Here is a 26,258-nt window from a genome sequence, read left to right on the forward strand (position 1 = left end):
CAGTATTTGTTGTGGGAAATGATTTTGGACGGAATGCTGTACAAAATACTAACAAAACAAACAAAAATGTCAGGCAATTAGGAAAACTGCAAAAACTTGCTAGCTAACATTTACTGCAGTATTTGTTGTGGGAAATGATTTTGGAAGGAACGCTGTACAAAATGCTAACAAGAAAACAAAAATAAAAATGATAAGCAATTAGGAAAACTAGCTAGTTTTTGCAGTTAACTTTTACCGCAGTATTTGTTGTGGGGAATGATTTTGGAAGGAACGCTGTACAAAATGCGAACAAGAAAACAAAAATAAAAATGATAAGCAATTAGGAAAACTAGCCAGCTAACATTTACTGCAGTATTTGTTGTGGGAAATGATTTTGGAGGGAACGCTGTACAAAATGCTAACAAGAAAACAAAAATAAAAATGATAAGTAATTAGGAAAACTAGCCAGCTAACATTTACTGCAGTATTTGTTGTGGGAAATTATTTTGGAGGGAACGCTGTACAAAATGCTAACAAGAAAACAAAAATAAAAATGATAAGCAATTAGGAAAACTAGCCAGCTAACATTTACTGCAGTATTTGTTGTGGGAAATGATTTTGGAAGGAACGCTGTACAAAATGCTAACAAGAAAACAAAAATAAAAATGATAAGCAATTAGGAAAACTAGCTAGTTTTTGCAGTTAACATTTACCGCAGTATTTGTTGTGGGGAATGATTTTGGAAGGAACGCTGTACAAAATGCTAACAAGAAAACAAAAATAAAAATAAGTAATTAGGAAAACTAGCCAGCTAACATTTACTGCAGTATTTGTTGTGGGAAATTATTTTGGAGGGAACGCTGTACAAAATGCTAACAAGAAAACAAAAATAAAAATGATAAGCAATTAGGAAAACTAGCTAGTTAACATTTACCGCAGTATTTGTTGTGGGGAATGATTTTGGAAGGAACGCTATACAAAATGCGAACAAGAAAACAAAAAAATAAAAATGATAAGCCATTAGGAAAACTGCAAAAACTAGCTAGCCAACATTTACCACAGTATTTGTTGTGGGAAATGATTTTGGACGGAATGCTGTACAAAATACTAACAAAACAAACAAAAATGTCAGGCAATTAGGAAAACTGCAAAAACTTGCTAGCTAACATTTACTGCAGTATTTGTTGTGGGAAATGATTTTGGAAGGAACGCTGTACAAAATGCTAACAAGAAAACAAAAATAAAAATGATAAGCAATTAGGAAAACTAGCTAGTTTTTGCAGTTAACTTTTACCGCAGTATTTGTTGTGGGGAATGATTTTGGAAGGAACGCTGTACAAAATGCGAACAAGAAAACAAAAATAAAAATGATAAGCAATTAGGAAAACTAGCCAGCTAACATTTACTGCAGTATTTGTTGTGGGAAATGATTTTGGAGGGAACGCTGTACAAAATGCTAACAAGAAAACAAAAATAAAAATGATAAGTAATTAGGAAAACTAGCCAGCTAACATTTACTGCAGTATTTGTTGTGGGAAATTATTTTGGAGGGAACGCTGTACAAAATGCTAACAAGAAAACAAAAATAAAAATGATAAGCAATTAGGAAAACTAGCCAGCTAACATTTACTGCAGTATTTGTTGTGGGAAATTATTCTGGAGGGAACGCTGTACAAAATGCTAACAAGAAAACAAAAATAAAAATGATAAGTAATTAGGAAAACTAGCTAGTTAACATTTACCGCAGTATTTGTTGTGGGAAATGATTTTGGAAGGAACGCTGTACAAAATGCTAACAAGAAAACAAAAATAAAAATGATAAGCAATTAGGAAAACTAGCTAGTTTTTGCAGTTAACATTTACCGCAGTATTTGTTGTGGGAAATGATTTTGGAAGGAACGCTGTACAAAATGCGAACAAGAAAACAAAAATAAAAATGATAAGCAATTAGGAAAACTAGCCAGCTAACATTTACTGCAGTATTTGTTGTGGGAAATTATTTTGGAGGGAACGCTGTACAAAATGCTAACAAGAAAACAAAAATAAAAATGATAAGTAATTAGGAAAACTAGCCAGCTAACATTTACTGCAGTATTTGTTGTGGGAAATTATTTTGGAGGGAACGCTGTACAAAATGCTAACAAGAAAACAAAAATAAAAATGATAAGCAATTAGGAAAACTAGCCAGCTAACATTTACTGCAGTATTTGTTGTGGGAAATTATTCTGGAGGGAACGCTGTACAAAATGCTAACAAGAAAACAAAAATAAAAATGATAAGTAATTAGGAAAACTAGCTAGTTAACATTTACCGCAGTATTTGTTGTGGGGAATGATTTTGGAAGGAACGCTGTACAAAATGCGAACAAGAAAGCAAAAAAATAAAAATGATAAGCCATTAGGAAAACTGCAAAAACTAGCTAGCCAACATTTACCGCAGTATTTGTTGTGGGAAATGATTTTGGACGGAACGCTGTACAAAATACTAACAAAACAAACAAAAATGTCAGGCAATTAGGAAAACTGCAAAAACTTGCTAGCTAACATTTACTGCAGTATTTGTTGTGGGAAATGATTTTGGAAGGACCGCTGTACAAAATGTTAACAACAAAAAACAAAAATAAAAATGATAAGCAATTAGGAAAACTAGCTAGTTTTTGCAGTTAACTTTTACCGCAGTATTTGTTGTGGGGAATGATTTTGGAAGGAACGCTGTACAAAATGCGAACAAGAAAACAAAAAATAAATGATAAGCAATTAGGAAAACTGCAAAAACTAGCTAGCCAACATTTACCGCAGTATTTTGTTGTGGGAAATGATTTTGGACGGAACACTGTACAAAATACTAACAAAACAAACAAAAATGTCAGGCAATTAGGAAAACTGCAAAAACTTGCTAGCTAACATTTACTGCAGTATTTGTTGTGGGAAATTATTTTGGAAGGAACGCTGTACAAAATGTTAACAAAAAAAATAAAAATGATAAGCAATTAGGAAAACTAGCTAGTTTTTGCAGTTAACATTTACCGCAGTATTTGTTGTGGGAAATTATTTTGGAAGGAACGCTGTACAAAATGCTAACAAGAAAACAAAAATAAAAATAAGCAATTAGGAAAACTAGCCAGCTAACATTTACTGCAGTATTTGTTGTGGGAAATGATTTTGGAGGGAACGCTGTACAAAATGCTAACAAGAAAACAAAAATAAAAATGATAAGCAATTAGGAAAACTAGCTAGTTAACATTTACCGCAGTATTTGTTGTGGGGAATGATTTTGGAAGGAACGCTGTACGAAATGCGAACAAGAAAACAAAAAAATAAAAATGATAAGCAATTAGGAAAACTGCAAAAACTAGCTAGCCAACATTTACCGCAGTATTTTGTTGTGGGAAATGATTTTGGACGGAACGCTGTACAAAATACTAACAAAACAAACAAAAATGTCAGGCAATTAGGAAAACTGCAAAACTTGCTAGCTAACATTTACTGCAGTATTTGTTGTGGGAAATGATTTTGGAAGGAACGCTGTACAAAATGTTAACAACAAAAATAAAAATGATAAGCAATTAGGAAAACTAGCTAGTTTTTGCAGTTAACATTTACCGCAGTATTTGTTGTGGGAAATGATTTTTGGAGGGAACACTGTGGTAAATGTTTGCTAGCTAGTTTTGGTGTTTTCAAGCTAACCCGCGAGCTAAGCACTTAGCAAAATGACATTACAACAGACCTGGGTATAATTGTCTGACATTTTTTCCAGAGAATGCTGAGACAAATCTGTGATGGTAGTTTTTACGAAGGTACCAGCACCTTGTCAGTGGAAAAGGTCTCGCGCTCTCTCTCTCTCTCTCTCTCTCATATACCCTGCTCCAGGCTTTTTCTTTTTCCTGTCTGTTGCATCCCATTTAACCCTCAGATGTCACCGTCTGCACTTCTCCCTTGAACGATGTCATTTTGCTCTCACCCGCTGCTCATGAATGTCCGATAGCTGCATTCCTCTTTGTTTCCATCACGAGATTCACTCGGTCATCGGTGGAGTCTTCCTTCCACCTCCCTTTCTAACGCAAGGCTGCTGTGTTCATCCATTTAGAAACATGTATTTATGTGAAAGCGCTGAATTGTTTAGCGACACGAGCTCTTCAAACGCTTGAGTCACTTCATCCTGTAAATGAGACTAACACACTGCCTGTTTGTTTCTTAGCCTCTTCGCTTTTAAAACCTCAGACGGTGACCTGAAATCCAATCATTCTTAAACGTTTACTCACCTGCCATTATTTTGACCCTTAAGTATGTGCTTCTTTTGCTTCCCTGAGTTTTCCTTCCCCTCGCAAAATTCATATTCTCTCTCTCTCTCTCTCTCTCTCTCTCTCTCTCTCTTCCTCTCTGACCTGATTGTTCTCTCATTATTTGTTATAATGGGCATTTTTATTTACTTTGGCCATTAGCCTAGTCTGTTCATATTAATTTTTTTTTTATCCTAAAATTTTTTTCTTTCTGTTTCCCTGACGACTTCTGTGTTGTTATTGTTATCGTTGTCAGTCTCCACGGTAACCGCTCGCGTGTCGTCATGCCGTTTCCTGGCACATGGTAAGTGTGTGTATGTACGGCTTCATTCCTGAACCACCCCACAAACTCCAAACTCAACCTCCTCCCCTTACACACACCCCCATTCCCCTTCACCACCTGCTAAAACCCACCTGATCTCTGTGGTCTTTCGCTTGTAGTTAGGATTTTTTTTTTTTTTTAAACACCCACACGGTGTGCTTCATCACACAAAGGTCCAACACGAAGTAATAATTTGGCACTCGGTCAGCGAAATCGGCTCCATCCCACTCTGTTTAACAGCTGATGTGGAGTTGAGGGAGATGATGGGGTTGTGGGGTACAATAATGCTAACTGCTAGTAAACATGTGCGTAATTACACTGCTTACGATACAAGATTACAGTGACCAGAGCTTTGCCCATGCAAATAGTAAAGGTCTGGACTGCATGAAAATGGATGGCTTAAGTCTTAATAACACAGTTATTCAGCCACAGTCGAAGGAATATAGCTGCATATTCCTTCAAATGTATAAATCTTTAAGTAAGGAATAAAACACGACAGTTATAGGAAAACCGTGCCACCGAGTGGTGTGACGTTACCAACCCAACTCTCATCTTCCAATAAGAGTCCATCCTGAAAGGTTTTATTCCTCTTGTACCACGGCGACTTGCCGGTAGTAATAATCATTTATCTTAATTTAAAGAACTACACATTGTACTTTTTATCTGTTTAGCGATCCAGTTAATGCTGTGTAACATCCGTAAGTTAGTTCCTGTTATCACTGATGCTATAGTAGCTATCATAAATGGTCATTCCTTCAGTTTCTCTTGAAGACGGGGGGGAGTTGCTGGTCACGATTGCTAAGAAACCAGAAAGCGCAACGTTCTCTGCCGTGAAGTCTTCCTCATGACGAAAAACTTCCTGACCGTTACATACTGCTGACACTGGAGACTCCTTCCATCATCGCTGAATAAACAGTTCCTTAAAGAAACTGTCAAAATAGCAGTAATCGTGTTTATTTTTTGTAAAATAACCGTACAGTTTGTTTGTTTTTAGCATGGTATACTATTATCCTGGCATTCCGCAGCACGCACCGTAATAGACATCCGACTAAGTAGCAGTAGTACGAACAGTATGAAATCCTGTTTCGAACCCAAGTGTTGAATTCTTGCCTTTTAGTAATACAAAGGTTTTGTTTTCCGAGTGTATAAAGAGCCCCTTTAGTGTCATAAATGCAGTTATGTAACCGTTCAGCTGTCCAAACGTCTCAACGTGGGTCGCTGTTAAAAAGTGCAGCTCGGTTTTAGTAACCGCTGCAGCAGCTCTTTGTGCTGAACTCGGTGGGCGTCGTGCCATCACGTCTTCCACATTCGCACGTTAGCCGCCTCGCCGAGTCGAGTCCTGCTGCGATGTTTTATTCAACAGAGTGGAAGATCTCGGGGGTGGGGGGGGAATCTTTATTAAATTACAGCCATGTCTCACGTCTCGACCACCCGCCAAGGACCACAGGCTACTGACAGTAATGATGTGCTCTCCTCCTCCTCCTCCTGCTCCTTCATCTTCCTCTTCCTCCCCTCCCCCTCTCCATCTCGCTCTGTCTCATTCTCATCACCATTAACACATAATCACTCCTCCCCCGCACTGACACGGCTGATGAGATTCTTCCAATAAATTCTTTCATCCCCCGCCCGCACCGTCCATTTCTTCCCTCCGTCTCTCCATCCATCCGTCCGTCTGTCCATCTTGTATGTTCTAATGAGCTCTACACATCAGCGAGTCGATCCCTCCCCAAAGACACATTTGGGATGTTTTTATCCATCATCCATCTGCCCAACTCTGCCAACCGAGGAGCCGGTGAAAATATTGATTATTGTGTAGGATGAGAGTTGTGTACTCCTCCCTTCCCCTCCCCTCTACGTACACACAAACACACATGCATACACTCCCCTCTCTCTCTCTCTCTCTCTCTCTCTCTCTCTGAAATTGTCTCTCAGGCGATATTGCTCCCCTTATATTCACAGAGGGGTGATTTTCTGTTTTGTTTTTTGGCTAAACCCAGAGCTTGTGTTTTGATCTTTTGTGTGTGTGCGTGCGTGCATACGTACGTATGGTGTGTGATGACGGTGTTTGCATATTGGTCTTTGGTGTGTGACGGATCAGTGTCAATGCCTGCCAGTGTTTGGCCTTCATGATTTGATTTGTTGTGTCATGTGGCATATGCATCTCTCTCTTTCTTTGTCTTTCCTTTTCTTCCTCTTTGTTTTTCCTCACCTTCCCCCCCCCCTTTTGTTGCTTGCTGTCAGGAACCAATCACAAGCTTCCTTTCGTTTGACACACTTTGGCATTCAAGTTTATTTCTATAATCTATCGCTCTTTCTCTCTATGCCTTTCTTACTCTTTTTGTTTTTTCACGTTTCCCCCCCATGTGCCCTTCTCTCTGAATGTGCACCGAGTCTCTTTTCTTTTCCTGCATCCCTTTCCCCCCCTCCTCTCTCTCCTGTTCTCTCTCTCTGTATTGAAGCGTGATGAAAGGGGGTGAGGTCTGGGCTGCGAAATGTTTTGATTGGTCCATATGCTGCATCCGATGCTTGCTGATTGGCTGGCGTTTGCTCATTCCCGGTCGTGTACTGAACCGTAATTGGCTGAATGTGATTGCGCTGAATGGTGTGCATTTTCTGAATCTCATCATGTTTGAATCTCTCTCTCTCGCGCTCTCTCTCTCTCTCTCTCTCTCTCTCTCTCCCATTTTTAAGAGACGGAATGCACCGTTTGTTCCTTTGCTTTGATGCCAATTTATTTCTGGGTTTTTGTGTTTCTTGATTCTGTGTTGGATGATCAGTGGGGATGCAATGCATGATGGGGGAAAAATCTTGAAGCAATATAAGGGAATATCATCGAGCTCACAATTTCTACTTAAACTCCAAATATCATCCCCAACCCAATGAATGTCACAGGATAATAACCTTTTCAGTTGATTTCTTATTGCATCATGTGCAGAGCTTAGTTCACTGTTTGAAAGAATAACTAAATACTAAAACCTTTGTGCAAAATTCCTATCAGTTCCATGACACGAACGCTCAAATAATTAAAACATGAGCAAATAAGTGAATATTATATATGCGTAATATTTTAGTACTTAATAATGACGATGCAAAATCAGTCTGTTAAATGTTATGATGGCTCTGGAGGCGGATCAGAGCGGTTACACTGAGCTCGTCTTCTGTCTGTCTGTTGGCGGCCAGGTGAACAACGCTACAGCTCGCGTGATGACCAATAAGAAGCTGGTCAGTCCGTATGCTAACGGAGAGGGACTCAGCGCGCTGCCTTATGGTAAAGCGCACACACACACACACACACATGCTGTTTGTTTAATGTTAAAGATACTTATGTGTACAGATTAGCTGAAGACCAAATATGTATAAAATTTGCCCAACGAAATGGAGAAATGGGGCGTGGCATGAATAACCATGCATTTGCTTCTGGTAACAATCTTGTAAACCAGTAGAAAGAAAGCAGGTAGGACTTTTGCCTTGCTGTTTTCTTACTGTTTCCTGGTTATCCTCTACAAATGTCATCCTCTACTAGGGCTCTTGTGGTTCAGTTCTGGTTGCCCCCCACTCCCCCCAAGAGGATTTTCATCTCAGCAATGGTGGCACCTGTACTCGCCTCATACTAACATTACCTGAACAGACTGTACAGTGTGTCATTACTGGCCATTGGAACGGAAAGCTACAATACGCAACAGGCTTGTAGTACTCGAGTCCGACTCGTGCCCTAATTTTAAGGACCCCTGACTCGACTTGGACTTGAGCACTGATGACTCGAACTCGTGCATTAACTGCATTGGGACTCGTAAATTGGAGATGAGGACTTTGATTTTTTTTTCTTTATTTTTTTGTAACCTGCCATAATAATTTGGCATAAGATATATTTATATCTACGTTCATTTTTGTACTAATTTTGCGCAAGAGTGTCGCACCTGCACGCCTTGGCGCGTGCATCAGATAGACTCTCGGGTGTGCTCCGGACAGCGCGTGCACCAAACGGACTCTCGCACGCACGCCGTAAACGACTTGCACCTGCACAGGATTAAGGCGTAATCAGCACACTGATATAAAAACTGTGAAAACGCACTTACTTTGCGAAGTATTGAGTTGCGTTGCTGACACATTACCGAGCCTTATTTCCTTGTCTGGTTTCCTGATTTCCTGTTTCTCATCTTTGATTCTGCCGAGTCTACGATAGCCTGTTTGTGCCACGCTCGACCTGTTTCACGATTTAGCCTGGCATTCTGGATTGTTTACCTGTCTTCACTTGTATTAATAAACACACATTCTGCACTTGCATCCGTCTCCCAACCATTTCTGACAGAATACTTCACACTCCCTGACAAAGAGAATGCACATCCACCTGTTCATACCGTATGTCATGTTCAGGAGCAAACTAATGTTGATGGCGCTAAAACAGCCACCGTCAAATGGTGCGGTCCGAGTGTTGACTCGGATCAATAGTGGACTCGACTTGAAATTTTCTTGAATGACGTGGACTTGACTCGGATTTGAACACTGGGGACTCGAGGTTTAGTGACTCGACTACAACACAGATACGCAAATAAGCTTGTATGCAGACTCTCCAGGTCAGGGTTTGGCCGTTTTCCTGTGTCGTTGACTTTTTACTAAAACATGATCGCTCAATTGACGGATGACCTCCAATCCATGAATCTAGTTTCGTAGAAGTTAGCTTTGGTCTGAGAAATTGAGCCTAGTTAAGCAAGCATTGCTTAATTCCAAGGTTTAATCCCAACTTTTTTTTTTTTTTTTTTAAGTCAGCTGAACCCCTTTGACCCAAATTATCTTCCCCCTATATAATTACCCCATGGAGTTGTTAAGCAGGCTAACCTTAAGCGAATCTTTTGCTTATTGAAAAGAGCCGTCAGCTCATTTGCAGCTTCTATTGCCGTTTTAATCTGCACACTTCAAACTTGCCTTGTTTGGTTTTATGGCCAGATTTTAAATGTTTTGTTGTCAAATGCCTTTTGGAGAAAGCTGCTTCGAACATACCACACCCTCGGAAAAGGGTTTGGCCTCGTCGATGTCCGTACACTTGAATCAATTTAGTGTAAATACACAGGCGATTATAGAAAATCGCGCGTGCTGATTGGTTGAGAAATTCGGACTGTTTCTCGATAATCGCCTCGCGTGATATTCGGCAAAATGGCAGCCAATCCCTTTGTCACAGTCCGTGAGGAAGAATTACACATTGTGAAACAAAATGCTGTTCCTAAAAGCATTAAAGATGCTACAAAGTTTGGCCTAAAACTATTCAAAGGTAAGGCGGAATTGTGATTTTATTTCAAAACGAAGTATTTTATGTGACTGGGCATAGATAAGTGACACAAGGCTGTGCACACCTTCGTTACATTTCCATGCTGCTTTTGAAGTTTGAAATAAATTATTTTTGAATCCAGTTTTTTTTTTTTTTTTTTTTTAATCATCACCTGTGCATTTATACTAAAACAATTATCCACCTCAGGCTCAGTGAATATCTGTGAATAATAACCGAGACAAAGTCGAGGCGAATACTTGTTCAGTATTAAATATTCCTCGCTGTATTTACAGAAGGTTTCCCACTTTGGAGCTCATCACTGTTCCACAATGATTTTGCTAGCTTACTGCAATTTATGTTTAAAGCTCGACGGCCTTTCGATTTCATAAAATCAGTGAAATTTAGTTCCCTCTGAAATTTGGTCATTGTGATTGATTGATTATTTCTGTAAAATCTCCAAAAACAAACACAAAAAAACCCAGGCCATTCTGTGGCTGGGAAGTTATTTAATTTGAGGGGATTCCCTAGCAAATGATGTGCATGAAATCGCTCGCTTTGTGCAGTCAAGCAGACAGAGGAAGTCCGGTGTGTGCAGGCGCAGGTTTACCACCTTCTTTTCCTTCTTCTTTTGGGTTTTACAGCAGCTGGCATCCACAGTGTTGCTTTACTGCCATCTACAGGTTTACCTTTGACCGTGCACTGACAGTTCCGCCATTCTGTCGCTAAACGAACAGCTGATCTCACTGAGGTGCTCGCTGACCGCCGATTATTTATTTATTAGTTTAGTCCTGCGTTTCCTTTCCTTCGCAACATAACGTCTTTTCTTCTCACGCTCCGTTATTGTAGTCGGTCTTTCACGGTTCATTCTCATCCTTCATTTTTCTTTCCTGTTTCAAATTTGTATCCCACAATACCTTGTGCAAACGGGGAAAGCCCACCACGTGATGCATGACCTCGTATCGTATGCTTGGGTCATGGTGAAGCAGGAAAAAATAGCGGAGAATTTAGGGCCATGTGGCCCTAAACTCATTTGTTCTAATTTTAAAAAGAAACTAGTAAAATTGGAAGTCTGTGATTTGAATTCAAGAGCTTTCGATCCACTAAACAAAAATAATTGGGTGTCGGGGGAAATTCTTTTTATGACCATCACTTGAAAAATCTGAACGGCAGTCCAGCTTTAACTACTGTCCCTTGACATGGACCATGAGTTATTCAGTCAACTTGTTACTCCAGTCACTTTTTACTTGGAGATATAATTTTTACTTCATACGTCATTGACGTTTTCATCACGTTCTTACAAACCCACTGCAATGCCACGATAAACCCCGAGACCCTGCCTTAATTGATGGACTATATTTCCTGTCAGTGTTTTATTCAATTCATTGGCAGAGATTTGAACTTTTTTCCAAGTCAGAAGCTAGTTTGCTACTTAGCTAGTGAGTGTTAAGGATTCTGGTTGTACCTTGCAGGTCAGGAAGGCTTTCTTTAGGTGGGTCTCTACAAGCAAAATCAGTACATTAGCCTCACGTTGGCTTTTTTTAAATTTTAAGTTTGCTTATAATGAATATTCCGCATTTACTCCAAGTTCTGGACATTTGCCGATTTCCACCCATGACTGCTATTAAGTAGGAAGGGTGATTAGTGCAATGCTGATTGATGCGAGGGAAGAGTATACCATCCCTCACACCAACAGAGCATGGCCAGTTATGCTGTCTTAGACTTCTGGCCATGGATGGTTGTAGGATCATTGGAGATCAAAACTTTTTCCAAGCAAGTTCTTTCCCTCCATTTTTTTTTCTCTCTCTCTCTTTTTTTCCCTTGTCCTAGTAGCTGGGTGGAAGCTGAGCCCCATGGTGGGTGCAATGTATGGGCCGGAGCTCTATGCAGGTGAGGTGTTGGGTATGTGCTCTCTTATTAGATATTATATGCCCAGCTATTGTTGTGTTTTACTAATATGTCTATACTCGGTGCAGTAGTCATATTTACCCAGTTCCCCTTTATCCCAATGTATTACATCATCCAAAAGGCATGGATTTGTATCCAAGAACTGCTGCTGTAATCATAACGATTGTTCTGTGCCTCATTCCAAGGCTCATATTTACTACGCACTTAATACTGCTTGCTTATATAGTATGCAATTGTCAAAGAAAAGATTTACGTATATTCTCCCGTTAGCTGGTTTTATCCTAGAAGAGGTTCATGTTAGTCTCTCAAGGTTTCACTTATGGCTTGTTCATTAGGGATCTAAATCTCCATCCAGATTTCTGCTTAGTGACTGTCGTTAAGTGCTTTAACATTTTCCGTTACATAAATTGAATTCCAGTCTTCTTCCTGCCAGATTTGTCGCTTCGTTAGTCTTGTAGCTCAAGTGCAAAAGGAAAAAGGAAGGGAGCATTGTGTAAATGTAATATTTGCTGAAGACTCTCGTAATCTCAAAGATCTGATCTCATGTGATTTTTGCTTCTTCAGTTCAGCAGCCTCGAAAATAAATAAACCAGTAGGCTTGACTCACTCAGTGCTACACATTCAGAATGACTGACTGATTTATACACAGCCTTTTAATGACTAAACTGACCGGCTGTCTCTCAGTTCCAGGGTTTCCGTATTCCACAGCAGCAGCAGCGGCGGCAGCCACTACAGCCGCCACCTTCAGGGGTGCTCACCTGCGGGGTCGCGGCCGGCCCGTTTACGGCGCTGTGCGTGCAGCCATCCCGCAACCCGCCATTCCAGCATACCCAGGGTAAGACACGCACACACGCACATGTAGGTTTATTAGCTTTTAATATCAACCAGTTTTGAAGAGCCAACAGTTTTTACAGTCTTCACTGTTTGACCGCTCACTCTAAAGTGCTCCATTAGCTGAACGAGATGTGTTACAGGATATAGATTGTGCTATACAGGAAGTTCTCATATCTTCCATTAGACAGGCTACATAGTGGATTCACGACTGCATTAGTAGTTGGAGCATACAACTCTTACTTCACTTAAGCTGCTCGTGAAGGTTAATTGAAGGAAATTTTTAACAAAAAAGTCCAAAGTACGCAGTTTCCCATTTACCTCAAACGTAGTTTCTCAGCCGAGACGTTTTTCGAGTCCTTAAATTGTTGCTTCGGTTTAGCCCAGGAGCTCTGAGGTGAATGTAGCTAACAAGTTCATACTAGCAAGCGACAAACCACCGGTTTGACGTTTCTTCGGTTCCCAACTTTCAGTCCAAATTAGAATCTCGTGTACTGTTCACTTTATCCTGTCATTAAATGTATATAGTGACATTAGAAAGGAAAATAAAGCCTGGAAGAAGTAGCAGAGATCGCTGGTTCGTTTAGTGCTAGTACAGCTAGCTTGCTTTGCTAACAGTGCTAGTCAAGGTAATCAAACGGCTACATTTCACACCGATTTGTGCTTAACTAATAGGCTTTAGTAGACATAATGTATATAGCTACTGTACTGGACAGGCCACGCCCACACGACAACAGTAGCTACATTGATGTGTAGCTACTGTATGAGCAACTTTTAGCTTGTTGGTGTGAACATACAGTAGGTTAGGAAGTTTCTCAACTAAAAATGTTTTTTGGAAATATTTCAAGTGTCACACAGTGTGAGCGTAAGCTATAAACATAAAACTTGACTATTAATTGCGTTTAGAGCCTACAAACGGACCGCTGGTGCTATTTTTTTTTTTTGCATTTACGGAAAATATTTTGGGTGAGGCAGACAGGCTACGTTAGCCTCATAGCTCCGGTGTAAAACCGAAGTAAACGTCGTGGTTACGTTTGAGGCAAGTGGAAAGGGATTTTTAACTGAACGATGCGCTCCCTTAACCGTGAATAATTTGAATAAAAACAGGTTTTTAGTCGTCTTCTGTGTACTTGTACGCTGATGATTTGTGCATGTTGCATGTGTTATTTTTGGGGTGCTGTGCTTTTCAAATTCAAACCAAATGCTGATCACTGAAATGACACCAAAAATGCCAGTTTCATCGACATTCTTTTTCTTTCCCCCCCCTCCTCCCCGAGTCGCAGCTCAGTGCTGTGTGTTTGAGTAACGTCATTAACGATTGACTATAAACCTGCCTGATGAAATTGGCATTTTCACTGTGCACTGCATGTGTGTACTAATTTCCTCACATCTTTTTCTTTCTCTCCCACACTGTTTTTCTTTCCCTCTGTCCATCCATCCACTCATCTCCTGCCTCTCCTCACATGGCCACATGGTGGCACTCTTTCTTCGCGCTTGCTTTTTTTTTCTCCTCGCTCCTTTCATCTTCTTGCCTTTCCTTGTCCTCTCTTTTTGCCCTCTCTCCCTTTCTCTTTCTCACTCTTGCACTCCCTCCTTCTATCTGTCTCTCTTTTATTGCCTATTTCTCTCTCTCTCTCTCTCTCTCTCTCTCTCTCTCTCTCTCTCTCTCTCTCTCTCTCAGCGTGGTGTACCAGGATGGTTTCTATGGGCCCGCAGATCTCTATGTAAGTATCGTTCCCTCTCTCCTTCTGTCTTTCTCCTCATCCTCCTCTCTTTCTCCTTCACTCTGAGTCAGAGTGGTTTGCAGGATGTGTGACGGCGAGCAGCACGGAGTCGTCTCATTCGGAATTTCAGCAGTTTTTCCTCTTAAAGGATAACTTTTTAGCGTGCCATTTTGTTAATTCACCAGCACAAGTAAACTCTTCTGTGTCTTTGATTGAATGTATAAATCTGAGGCAAACACAAGTCAAACTGCAGGTTGGCGAATAGACGACTCTGTGCGCGCGTGTGTGTGTGCGTGCGCAAGAGAGGTGGCATGAACCTGAGCGTCTCTGTGTATTTGTGTGTGTGTGAGTGAGCGAGCGCCTGTGTGTATGTGTGCGTGTATGTGTGTACGAGTGTGTGTGTCCAGGTTGACGATAGCTCTTTCTGTTCTCCCCGTAGAATAGTGTTTCAGGACTCTGTGGTTAGTAGCAGATTGCCGCAGGTAGGGTTTCTCTGACGGATAGTGTGCATCTCTCGTTCTGACTGACTGATTTATCAATTAATAAATTTGTTTGACATATTGATTGTTTGAGATTGTTAATGCGTTTCTGTTTCCCTACTAACTCACTGCAATCTGACATGGGTGAAGGGAAGGGGGAGAAATTTATCCAGCATAAGAACTGATTTCAGCCTGCCTTTCCACTCATGCGAGGGAAAAAAAAGATTAAGTGCATTTCTGTTCAAAGGTGATGGGAAAAAAAAGCAAATGTGACATTATTTAAAATAAATTCAAAGAAAAAAGTGAAACCTTAGTTTATAAAGTCCCTTACAGGTAGGCATGTGCCGATGATATGTTTTTGATTGCATTTTTTTTAAACCTTTTATTTTGGTTATATAAAAAATGACAACTTGACTCATTTGCTATAACGAGTCCTACTGAACCGAATCGTACTGAACTGAATCCTGTTGAGCTGAAGCGGAATGAACCGAAGCGTGTCGAGCTGAATTGAAGCGTACTGAACCGAATCCTATTGAAATTAATCATCGTGAACCGAATCATTGTGAACTGAATCATGCTAAATTGGTTCCTACTTAATTAAGTCCTACTGACCTAAATCACATTGAACTAAATTGTACTGTACAGAATCATATTCCACAACCATATTTATGTCGTACGTGATCGGAATCCCGTTTAATTAAATTGTCCTGAACTGAATCCTACTGAGCTGAATCTTATTCAGGACCCTTTGCTGATGCCGTGACATCTAGTGCATTGATAGTGTGACATTTGTACAACCCCAGTTCCAAAAACGTTGGGGCACTGTGTAAAACATTAAATAAAATCAGAATGTGAAGATTTGCAAATCATGGCAACCCTATATTTCATTGAAAATAGTAACAAAGACGACATATCAAATGTTGAAACTGAGAAATTTTGTTTTTTGAAAAAAAAAATATGATGTCAAATTTGATTTGATGTCAGCAACATGTCTCAGAAAAGTTGGTAGAGGGGCAACAAAAGACTGAAAAAGTTGTGTAATGCTAATAATAATAATAATTTGGTTAATTGGCAACAGGTCAGTAACATGATTGGGTGTAAAAAGAGCATCCCAGAGAGGCGGAGTCTCTCAGAAGTAAAGATGGGGAGGGGTTCACCGCTCTGTGAAAGACTGCATAGGCAAACAGTGCAACAATTTAAGAATAACATTCCTCAGTGTAAAATTGCAAAGAATTTGTGGATCACATCATTTATGGTACATAATATCATTAAAAGATTCAGAGAATCTGGAGAAATCTCTGTATGCAAGAGACAAGGCTGAAAACTGACATTGGACGCCTGCTATCTTCAGGCCCTCAGGTGACACTGCATTAAAAGCAGACACGTGTCTGTCATGGAAATCACTGTATGGGCTCAGGAACACTTCAGAAAACTTTCGGTTCATTACTGCATCCACAAATGCAAGTTAAAACCAGATATAAACAATATCCAGAAACACAGCCACCTTCTCTGGGCCCGAGCTCTTTTACAATGGACTGAGGCGAAGTGGAAAATTGTCCCGAAGTCTGACGAATCAAAAGTAGAAATTCTTTTTAGAACTCATGGACACCACGTCCTCCAGGCTAAAGAGGAGAGGGACTGTCTGGCTTATCGTCAGTGCACAGTTCAAGAGCCAGCATCTGTGATGGTATGAGGGTGCATTAGTGCACATGACGTGGGTAGCTTGTACATCTGGGAAGGCATCATTAATGTTGAATGATATCTACACGCTTCAGAGCAATATGCTGCCATCCAGACAAAATATTTTTCAGGGAAGGCCTTCCTTCTTTTAGCAAGGCAATGCCAAACCGCTTTCTGCACATACTAAAACTGCATGGCTCCATTGTAGAAGAGTCTGGGTGCTAAACTGGCCTGCCTGCAGTCCAGACCCTGTCTCCTGTTTAAAACATTTGGCATATTATGAAGTGCAAAATACGACAAAGGAGACCCAAACTGCTGAGCAACTGAAATTGTACATCAGGCAAGAACTGGACAATGTTTCTCTTTCAAAACTACAGCAACTGGTCTCCTCAGTTCCCAAATGTTAAGAGTGGTGTTAAAAGTAGAAGTGATGCAACGCAGTGGTAAACATGCCCCTGTCCCAACTTTTTTGAAACGTGTTGCTGACATCAAAATGAGCATATATTTTTCAAAAAGCAACACAATTTCTCAGTTTCAGCATTTGATACATGTTGTCTCTGTACCATTTTCAATGAAATATAGGGTTTCCCTGATTTGCAGATTATTGCATTCTGTTCTTATTTACAGTTTACACAGCGTTCCAACTTTTTTTTTTTTTTTTTTTGGAATTGGGGCTGTCGTAGTTTCTTAACCTGTAATCATCTTAGAGTGCATTAATATCCAAGTGTTTTATTCCTCTTATACCACAGCGATTTTTCTGAGAGGCACTTTTTTTTTTTTATAAATTAAAGGATGATACATACTTTTTACTGTTTTGGAACATCTACAAAATGTTAAGTTTGATTATCTTGCATTTCTGCGTAGCCATCATGCAATAACCTTTGTTCTACCGTCAACCAAAAAACATTTGTTTTGTGGAAGTCAATAAGGATTTTTTTTTTTCTGGTTGTTGAACCTACACATCCATCAGACAACTATAAATTTAAAAAAAAAATTCCCAGACACGAAGTCAGCTTGTCCCAGAAGCTAGTGATTCCTCCACCTCCTGTATTTAGAATCACATAAATCTGTAGAGTTCACTTTGTGTCCTCCAAGTAGTCCAATGTCTCTCTGAAAAGCACGGCGAAGCTGCTGTATGGGCGATTATCAGCACATGCCTAATTCCATGTTTCACCCTCAATCCCATTCTAGACACCATTTCCAAATCCACATCGTGGAGTTTTCCAGCAGAAATCAGATCTGGGTCCACCGCGCTGTTGGCTCATTAGCTGTAGAGAAATGATTTTGTGATTCTGACCCCTTCCCAGAATCTCCCCGTACCTCTGTCTCACTGTGGCATGCTGACTGGAGCAGTGTTGGCATGCAGGCACACTTACCGCCCTTAGATACCTGCTCTCACCTCCCCATCTCTCTCTCTCTCTCTCTCTCTCTCTCTCTCTCTCTCACTCCTTTTCTCTCAGCCTCTTGCGCTTTTGGTTTTCTCCATTTCTGCTCTTTGTTGCTTTAGACCTTACATGACATTTACTTTTCTTTCATTTGTTCTTTCAGATTTCCTTTGTTCTCTCCCTCTCTTATTGTTTGAAAGCTATTATACATCTTCCTTTAATTTTTACAGTACATTTTTCTTTCTTTCTTTGTTTCTTTTTGTTTCATTCTTTCTTCCTTTCTCCATTTCCCTCTTCTTTTCTTTCTTTGTAGACTCTCTTTCCTTTTCTCTTTCTTTCTCCTTTCTCGGTTTCCTTGTTCTTTTCTTTCTTTCTCCTCTTTTTTTCCCCCGTTTCTTTTTCTTTCTCATATATATTCCTCTAATTCTGTTTTTTTTCTTTGTTTCTCTGTTTGTCCCTTTTTTATTTCCTTCCTTACTTGGTTACCTTCTCTCCTCCTTTTCTCCTTTCTCCCCGTTTCTCTCTCCCGTTTATTGTTTAAAAGTTTCTATCTTTCTTTCTTCCTTTAATTTTTTACTGTATTTCTCTTTTTTTTCTTTCTTTCTGGTTCTATTTGTTCCATTCTTTCTTCTTTTCTTTCTTTGTAAGCTCTCTTCTCCTGTATCCTTTTCACTTTCTTTCCCTCCTTTATTCCTTTCTTAGTTTCCTTCCTCTTTTCTTCATCGTCTTTTTTCCTGTTTCATTTTCTTGTATACATCTCTTCCTCTGATTCATTTTCTTTCTTTCTTTCTTTCTTTCTTTCTTTCTTTCTTTCTTTCTTTCTTTCTTTCTCTCTCTCTCTCTCTCTCTCTCTCTCTCTCTCTCTCTCCCCTCCCCCTCTCTCGCTGTTCCCACCATCCCAGCAGGTGTGTGGTGGAATGTGGGAGTATTACTTGATTGGCTCTAGGGTAGAATGCAGTGGTGTGATTGGCAGAAATCGCTTGTTGTTTTTTTTTATTTATTTATTTTTGTGTGTTCAGTTTGGGGTGCATGCTGTCTGTATGCGTGTCTGTCTGTCTGTGTGGTTGTGGTGCCACGAGTGTGAATGAACGTTTCCCTTAATCTCACTGTTTCTGTCTGTCTATCTGTCTGTCTGTCTTGTCTCTGTCTGTCTGTGTGTGTACTGGCACCAGTAAAATGACTTGCTCACCCTTCGTTGTGTGGAGCGTGCATTGGGGGTTTGGGGAGGGTGAGATGTGGCACTCAGGCTGCACACGTAATTCCGACTGATTTCAGTTTGTGTCTTCCTCATCGACAAAAAGTCAACATGGTGTTTTCGTTTTTGTTTGGTTTTGGTTTGGTTTTTTGGCATGATGGTAATCGAGTTTCGAGGTAATCCCATGGCCGTGATTTGCCAGTGAGGAAGAGACACACAGCTAAAACAAAAAAATTCAGCTCTGTTCTCAGAATGTGGTTTGCATCTGATCATTAATGGCAGTTTGCTTGTTATTTGATATTGTATCATGCTTAATGCCTATTATGTGTTCCTTCTACCAAGTTACACTATTTAAGCTACAGTAGGTGCTACCTGGGGTTTATCCAATCTATATAATATCCCCCCCCCCCCTCTCTCTCTCTCTCTCTCTCTCTCTGTGTTTAGGGTGGTTATGCGGCGTATCGCTACGCCCAGCCCACCGCCGTAGCAGGTCCAACTGCAGCAGCAGCGGCGGCAGCAGCTGCAGCAGCCTATAGCGACAGGTTAGCATCTACATAACTCTGTTTTTTTTTTGTTTTTTTTTTCACACATTGGCCCTAGACCCTTTTGTAACCCAGTTGATGTTCATTATACTGAGAGTCTAGATTGTAAAAAAAAAAAATCTGCTTTTTTTTTTCTTTTTGTATTTCAGTTATGGTCGTGTGTATGCGGCAGATCCCTACGCTACAGCGCTAGCAGCCCCCACGGCTGCAGCATATGGAGTGGGCGCGATGGTACGGCTAGCTCTTCCATGACATTAGCAATGTTTGGGATTATCTGTAGCAGAGTATGTCGTGCGCATTAGCAGTTATCAGCTCTGTGCACACCGACCACCCTTTCCGCATTTTGTGTAGAACGCCACTGTTTTTTTCCTTTATTTTTATATATATATATATATATATATATATATATATATATATATATATATATATATATACTGGAGTGCACTATGAGTAAACACTTAATACACAAAAATACCCAAAACGATCAGTCATCTTCCCATTCAATTTTTTTTTTTTTTTCAATGATTGTTAGTTGCATCAGTGTTTTGAATTCTCGGATATAAACTGACCCCTTGCAAGCCCCGCCTCCTTCCTCCCTTCTAACAGTAGTGCTTTCTTGTCTCACTTGAATGTTGCGCCTTCGCTTTCTGTCAAGGTCCGCAGCAAATGTTTTGAGTGATTAACATGCAAGAAAGCCGATCAGGGTACTATGTTTGTACGACTAAAAAAGGTCACAATACTTCAAATGTCATGATATACAGTGGTGCTTGAAAGTTTGTGAACCCTTTAGAATTTTCTATATTTCTGCATAAATGTGACTTAAAACATCATCAGATTTTCACACAAGTCCTAAAAGTAGATCAAGAGAACCCAGTTAAACAAATGAGACAAAAATATTATACTTGGTCATTTTATTTATTGAGGAAAATGATCCAATATTACATATCTGTGAGTGGCAAAAGTATGTGAACCTCTAGGATTAGCAGTTAATTTGAAGGTGAAATTAGTCATGTGTTTTCAATCAATGGGATGACAATCAGGTGTGAGAGGGCACCCTGTTTTATTTAAAGAACAGGGATCTATCAAAGTCTGATCTTCACAACACGTTTGTGGAAGTGTTTGTGGACCTCAGAAAAAGTGTTAATGCTCATCAGGCTGGAAAAGGTTACAAAACCATCTCTAAAGAGTTTGGACTCCACCAATCCACAGTCAGACAGATTGTGTACAAATGGAGGAAATTCAAGACCATTGTTACCCTCCCCAGGAGTGGTCGACCAACAAAGATCACTCCAAGAGCAAAGCGTGTAATAGTCGGCGAGGTCACAAAGGACCCCAGGGTAACTTCGAAGCAACTGAAGGCCTCTCTCACATTGGCTCATGTTCATGAGTCCACCATCAGGAGAGCACTGAACAACAATGGTGTGGAAAACACTGCATTCCAGCATAAGAACCTTATTCCATCTGTGAAACATGGTGGTGGTAGTATCATGGTTTGGGCCCGTTTTGCTGCATCTGGGCCAGGACGGCTTGCCATCGTTGATGGAACAATGAATTCTGAATTATACCAGCGAATTCTAAAGGAAAATGTCAGGACATCTGTCCATGAACTGAATCTCAAGAGAAGGTGGGTCATGCAGCAAGACAACGACCCTAAGCACACAAGCCGTTCTACCAAAGAATGGTTAAAGAAGAATAAGGTTAATGTTTTGGAATGGCCAAGTCAAAGTCCTGACCTTAATCCAATCGAAATGTTGTGGAAGGACCTGAAGCGAGCAGTTCATGTGAGGAAACCCACCAACATCCCAGAGTTGAAGCTGTTCTGTATGGAGGAATGGGCTAAAATTCCTCCAAGCTGGTGTGCAGGACTGATCAACAGTTACCGGAAACATTTAGTTGCAGTTATTGCTTCACAAGGGGGTCACACCAGATACCGACAGCAGGTTCACATACTTTTGCCACTTACAGATATGTAATATTGGATCATTTTCCTCAATAAATAAATGACCAAGTATAATATTTTTGTCTCATTTGTTTAACTGGGTTCTCTCTATCTATTTTTAGGACTTGTTTGAAAATCTGATGATGTTTTAGGTCATATTTATGCAGAAATATAGAAAATTCAAACACCACTGTACTACACAATTTCTAGTACTATGAGAGAACGGCGCAAATCAGAGCACCGAAAAAATAAATGCTTTACAAATAGGCATGTGGTGATAAATCCTGATACAAATTTATGATCACTCGAATCAATGAAAAAAAAGAAAAGTTAAAAAAAAAAAAGTCCATCCCACGCCAGGACCTGGTCTTCCCAGGCAGTCTCCTGTCCCAGTACTACCCAGCTCTTTGAAGCACGAGTGTGACGCCAATCTCTGTTTCTGTAGCCCTCGGCCTCTCGCCTGTTATACAGCTACAGTTACAGTGGGGGGCAGGTCCTCTGGTAACCACAAGAGATTGACTCCCTACTCTCACCTGTATTGCCTCGCCAGGTGGCAGTAGGTACCATTTTTATGATTTGTCTTTGGTATGACCCAACCACGAGTAGAACTCTCAATCTCCTGGTTGAGTAGTGGACACGCAGACAACTCACTGTGAAATTTTTAAAAAATGAGTCACGGTTATTTCGACAGCAGAGCGGTAATGATGTATAATAGCAGGAATGTACATGACTTCACCCTAGGCAGAAGTAATGCAGCTCTAATGCTGCGAAAACACACAAAACTCCAGCTCTAAAATGGGGAATGGCGTGTGATTGACTGTACAAACAAATTTAACATGAAATCCGAGCTCTCTTTTTCCAGACTGCTGAAAGCTGGGGGGGGAGGAAAAAGAGAGAGAGAAGCAAGTTAAAGTATGCAAATGTTGATAAAAGTTTATGAAGAAAAGGCTTATTTGTTATCAACTCTTCATTTTTAATAAAATGAATATTTTACTTAAGCCATTACATTTTACTCCAGCCTTTACAAATGTGGGTCAGTAATTATTGTTGGTTAATAAGTAAATGAAACGGGGTTTAAATTTTTTTTTTTTTTATTTAACAAAAGGAATATTTAAGTTGCTCAAGAAGAGGAAAATAAATGCTGGGGGTTTTTTTGTTTGTAATAACATTTCCTTCATTTTTTAATTTTTTTTTTTTTCAAAAATGTCATGGGAAAATCAAACCTCGAATCGAATCGTGAACTGGGTGAATTGTTACACGGCTGTATGCAAATAAAGAAATACTTTGTCGTTCTTCATGCAGCCTCCAAGCTGACCCCATCAACACTCAGGTTAACATAAAGCCCTGTATTATGCACAGTTTTCTACCTCAGACAAGGGATTTGTGAGGTTTTAGACTCTCTAAATGCCCCTGAAATATTTTCCTTCCATGATTAAGTCTGGCCTTTGTGAAATTAAAGGGATATGATTTATACTGTGATGTGATGTGATGTGCGGTTTTGATCATGCCCCTTGCTACTAGTTTACACTTTTTTTTTCATTAAATCTGAGAAAGTATGACATTTTTACATTCTCTAACAGCCACATTTGTGCTGACATGTTTGGGTTTTTTCCCCCCCTCCCTCTCTCTGTCTCTCCCCTCTCCACAGGCCACCCTCTATAGGGGCGGATACAGCAGGTTTTCTCCTTACTAAACTCCCGAACCTCTCAGCTCCACCGACTCGCCCCAAATTTTACCAACAATCAGTCTCTTAGGAGCACACAAGTCCTTTTTTTTGTGGACAAAACAAAAACACACCGCTTAAGAATAAATACTTGAGAAAGGAAAGTACATCACTACAAGTGGGTTTTAAAAAAATAAAAATTAAAAAAAAAAAAAAAATTACATACCTAAAAGTAACTTTAAAAGACGAGCGAGATGCTGACTGAGGAATTGCACGGCTGAAAAAAATAATTTCTTTCCTTCTTTGGCACGTTTCTCTGCACATATGCATGCAGTAATGGCTCTAGAGCAACGGTTCGAACAGCCAACAAACTCCATGTGCACAGCGTCTGGACTACAACGGACAAAGTTTGTACATCGCTCTTCAGAGTACCACACTACATTATACCTAGCCCTAACAAAGAAGCCTGCCCACACCACCACATTGACTGTAAGAGGACACGGATCACACGAGCCACCAACAAACAGAACCCGCACGTTCTTTAGTAGAGGAACCGAGAAAACACGACATGAAAGGAGATGACTGTTTGAAAATGGTGTGGTTTTTTTGTTTGTTTGTTTGTTTTTTGTTTTTTTTTCTCTGCTCATAAGGAAAGAAAAGACTGGGATGTAAAACAAAACTGACAGCTGTTACGAATCAGCGAAGATTTCCGCACGCTTATGGGACGACGTGTCATAACATAGCATAACCTACGGAAAACCTTGCTTCAATCTTTTCTCGTTATTTTTTTTTTTCCGTTCGCGTTCAAATTACCTCCTGCTTTCGAAGTCTTTCTGAAAAGACGTACCTTTAAAATTGAATAGTAGCAATATGCAAATAAACTAGATTAGAACAAAAATGTTACCAAACTTCGTTATTATTATTATTGAGACTATTTCTTTAAACGCCGTCCCTGTGACCTGTTGACTCCTATATAAACGGAGGTTAAATAACAAAATTATCGAAATGTAACCCGATACTATATCACCGTTTAGGAAGAAAAAAACCCGCACACTAAGAATTTTTACAATTTGTTCAGGCCCTCGTTGGTATTTAGAGGCCTTGAGCCCTTTTTACAAGAATCGTGCTGTCAAATATGCAACTTGGTTCATTTCACAACAGGGTGTGCAGCAAGCGAAAACTTTGGATATTTAAAAAAAAAAAAGGTTAAACGACATAGTATTTTCTTTCTCGCTTCTCGTCGTGTATTTACTCTTATCTTATCTTCTGAATATTGATATTATGTCTTATGAATTTTGGTTCCAAAGATTTTGTGAAGCACATTGGGTTTTTTTTTGTTGTTTGTTTGGTTGTTTTTTTTTTTTTCTTTTGCATATATGTATGAGCCTATGATAATTTTCTGTTGTTTGCCTCGTTTTATTTTTGTATCAATAGATTTTACTGTTTGTTTGATTTTGAAGTGACTTCAAAAAAAAAAAAAAGCGGTTTGAAATGAAATGGACTTTGCAGTGCAGTGTCTGCTGTGCCATCGACATCCTGTTTCCACCGTAATTTATTAACAAACCTATCAGTCGAGCAGGTTATTCTGTGGTCAGGATTTCTCAGTGTGTACGTGCTTCGTTCCGAGTCGTGTCGCAGTACTTCCGTGCTGGAATGTTGGAAAAGCATGAAACCTGAGCTACTGGGTATTAATCGTGTCTGGATTCACGCGTTTAAAAATGATTTCACAGCGTTGATCATGACGTCAACACGTGTACTATATAGGGAAGTGATAGAAAACATTTCATACTTTAGTTAAGCTTTTTAGTTTAATCCCACATTTTTGTTTTTGTGTGACGTAGGGGTCAAATTATATTCCGCTGTTCCGAGTCCAGGAAGCGGAACGTGTATTAAGATTTTAAGGAACGTCCCGCCTCTCTCTGAAAGCTCACTCATTGAGATGGAAGGGTGTTAACTCTCTTACTGTCCATTAGGTACTTTGCAGCCTATGCACTACGTTTCTCAGTGTTATCAAGAAAATTAAGACATCATTAGCTGCGCTCATCCTCCCCCTTTACCTTTTTAGACTCTTCCAAGATCTGTGTTAGATAAATAAGGATGGATTTGTCCATTTTTTTTTTTTGTTTTTTGTTTTTTTTTTTTGGGGTAGCCTTCCAATGTGTATAGTGGCTGAAGGATCTACTGTTAAAATGGTAATCTAAAGCCAGACAGGATTAGACTCATCTCAGTCCAGTGATATTTATTAACAACGAATTCCGTCCTGCGAGTCAAACCAAGATGGGAATTCATGGATCTGATTGGATATTCGAGTCGGAATCCTCCAAAAAAAAAAAGGGTGTGTGAGTCTAGATTTGTTGGATCGTCTTATAGAGCACAGGTTTCCGATAACGTCCAGCTGTACAGTCAGGATGGGAAAGAAACAAGCTGCCACCTTCGGCAGGAACCCAATCCAAGCCTATATCTCCTTTCCATCTTTGCACATTATTATATAATACATGTTGTGCATATATTATCCTTTAGTTTACAATGTGAGTGTGTTTTCGATTTGAACTCTTCCTCTCTGCATACTCGGATGCCATTTGTGATGTAATTTGTATCTGAATGTCCATATAAACTGTTTTTTTTAAATATATGCACAAACGAGTTTGGGTTTTTGTCTTTTGAGGGTTCATGTTTTTATTTCAGCGAAAAGAATTAAAGCTAGACGGCCTTTCGATTTCATAAAATCGGTGAAATTTAGTTCCTTGTGATACATGTTGATTTCTGTAATATCTCTCAAAATATCAGGCCATTCTGTGTCTGGGAAGTTATTTAATTTGAGCGGATTCCCGAGCAAATAATTTGCATGAAATCGCTTGCTTTGCGCAGTCAAGCAGACAGAAGTCGTCCGTGTGCGCGCGCGCGCATGCACAGGTTTACCTTTGACCGTGCACTGATGGTTCCATCATTCCATCACTAAACGAACAGCTGATCACACCGAGGCGCTCACTGAGCGCCGATATTTATTAGTTAGGTCCTGCGTTTCCTTTCCTTCGTCTTTGCTTCTCGTTACTGTAGTCGGCCTTTCACGCT

At 39.9% G+C, this 26,258-nt stretch overlaps 1 protein-coding gene across 6 annotated transcripts in view; it reads left to right on the top strand.

The window, feature by feature from the left end:
* Window positions 1–25,818, top strand: part of rbfox2 (RNA binding fox-1 homolog 2) — a 126,609-nt gene extending 100,791 nt beyond the window's left edge. For 3 of the 6 annotated variants that reach the window (XM_060918854.1, XM_060918850.1, XM_060918855.1), the window contains 7 exons: window positions 7,761–7,848; window positions 11,671–11,742; window positions 12,433–12,583; window positions 14,261–14,303; window positions 19,487–19,584; window positions 19,734–19,815; window positions 23,172–25,818. In XM_060918854.1, coding sequence (XP_060774837.1) covers window positions 7,761–7,848; window positions 11,671–11,742; window positions 12,433–12,583; window positions 14,261–14,303; window positions 19,487–19,584; window positions 19,734–19,815; window positions 23,172–23,216 — 579 coding nt within the window. In that variant the 3' untranslated portion in view covers window positions 23,217–25,818. The remainder of the gene's footprint in view (window positions 1–7,760; window positions 7,849–11,670; window positions 11,743–12,432; window positions 12,584–14,260; window positions 14,304–19,486; window positions 19,585–19,733; window positions 19,816–23,171) is intronic. The other 3 variants (XM_060918851.1, XM_060918852.1, XM_060918853.1) reach the window with 3 other exon arrangements.
* Window positions 25,819–26,258: the final 440 nt, after the last annotated feature.

This window comes from Neoarius graeffei, chromosome 4 (genome assembly GCF_027579695.1).
Source record: "Neoarius graeffei isolate fNeoGra1 chromosome 4, fNeoGra1.pri, whole genome shotgun sequence".
NCBI lineage: Eukaryota > Metazoa > Chordata > Actinopteri > Siluriformes > Ariidae > Neoarius > Neoarius graeffei.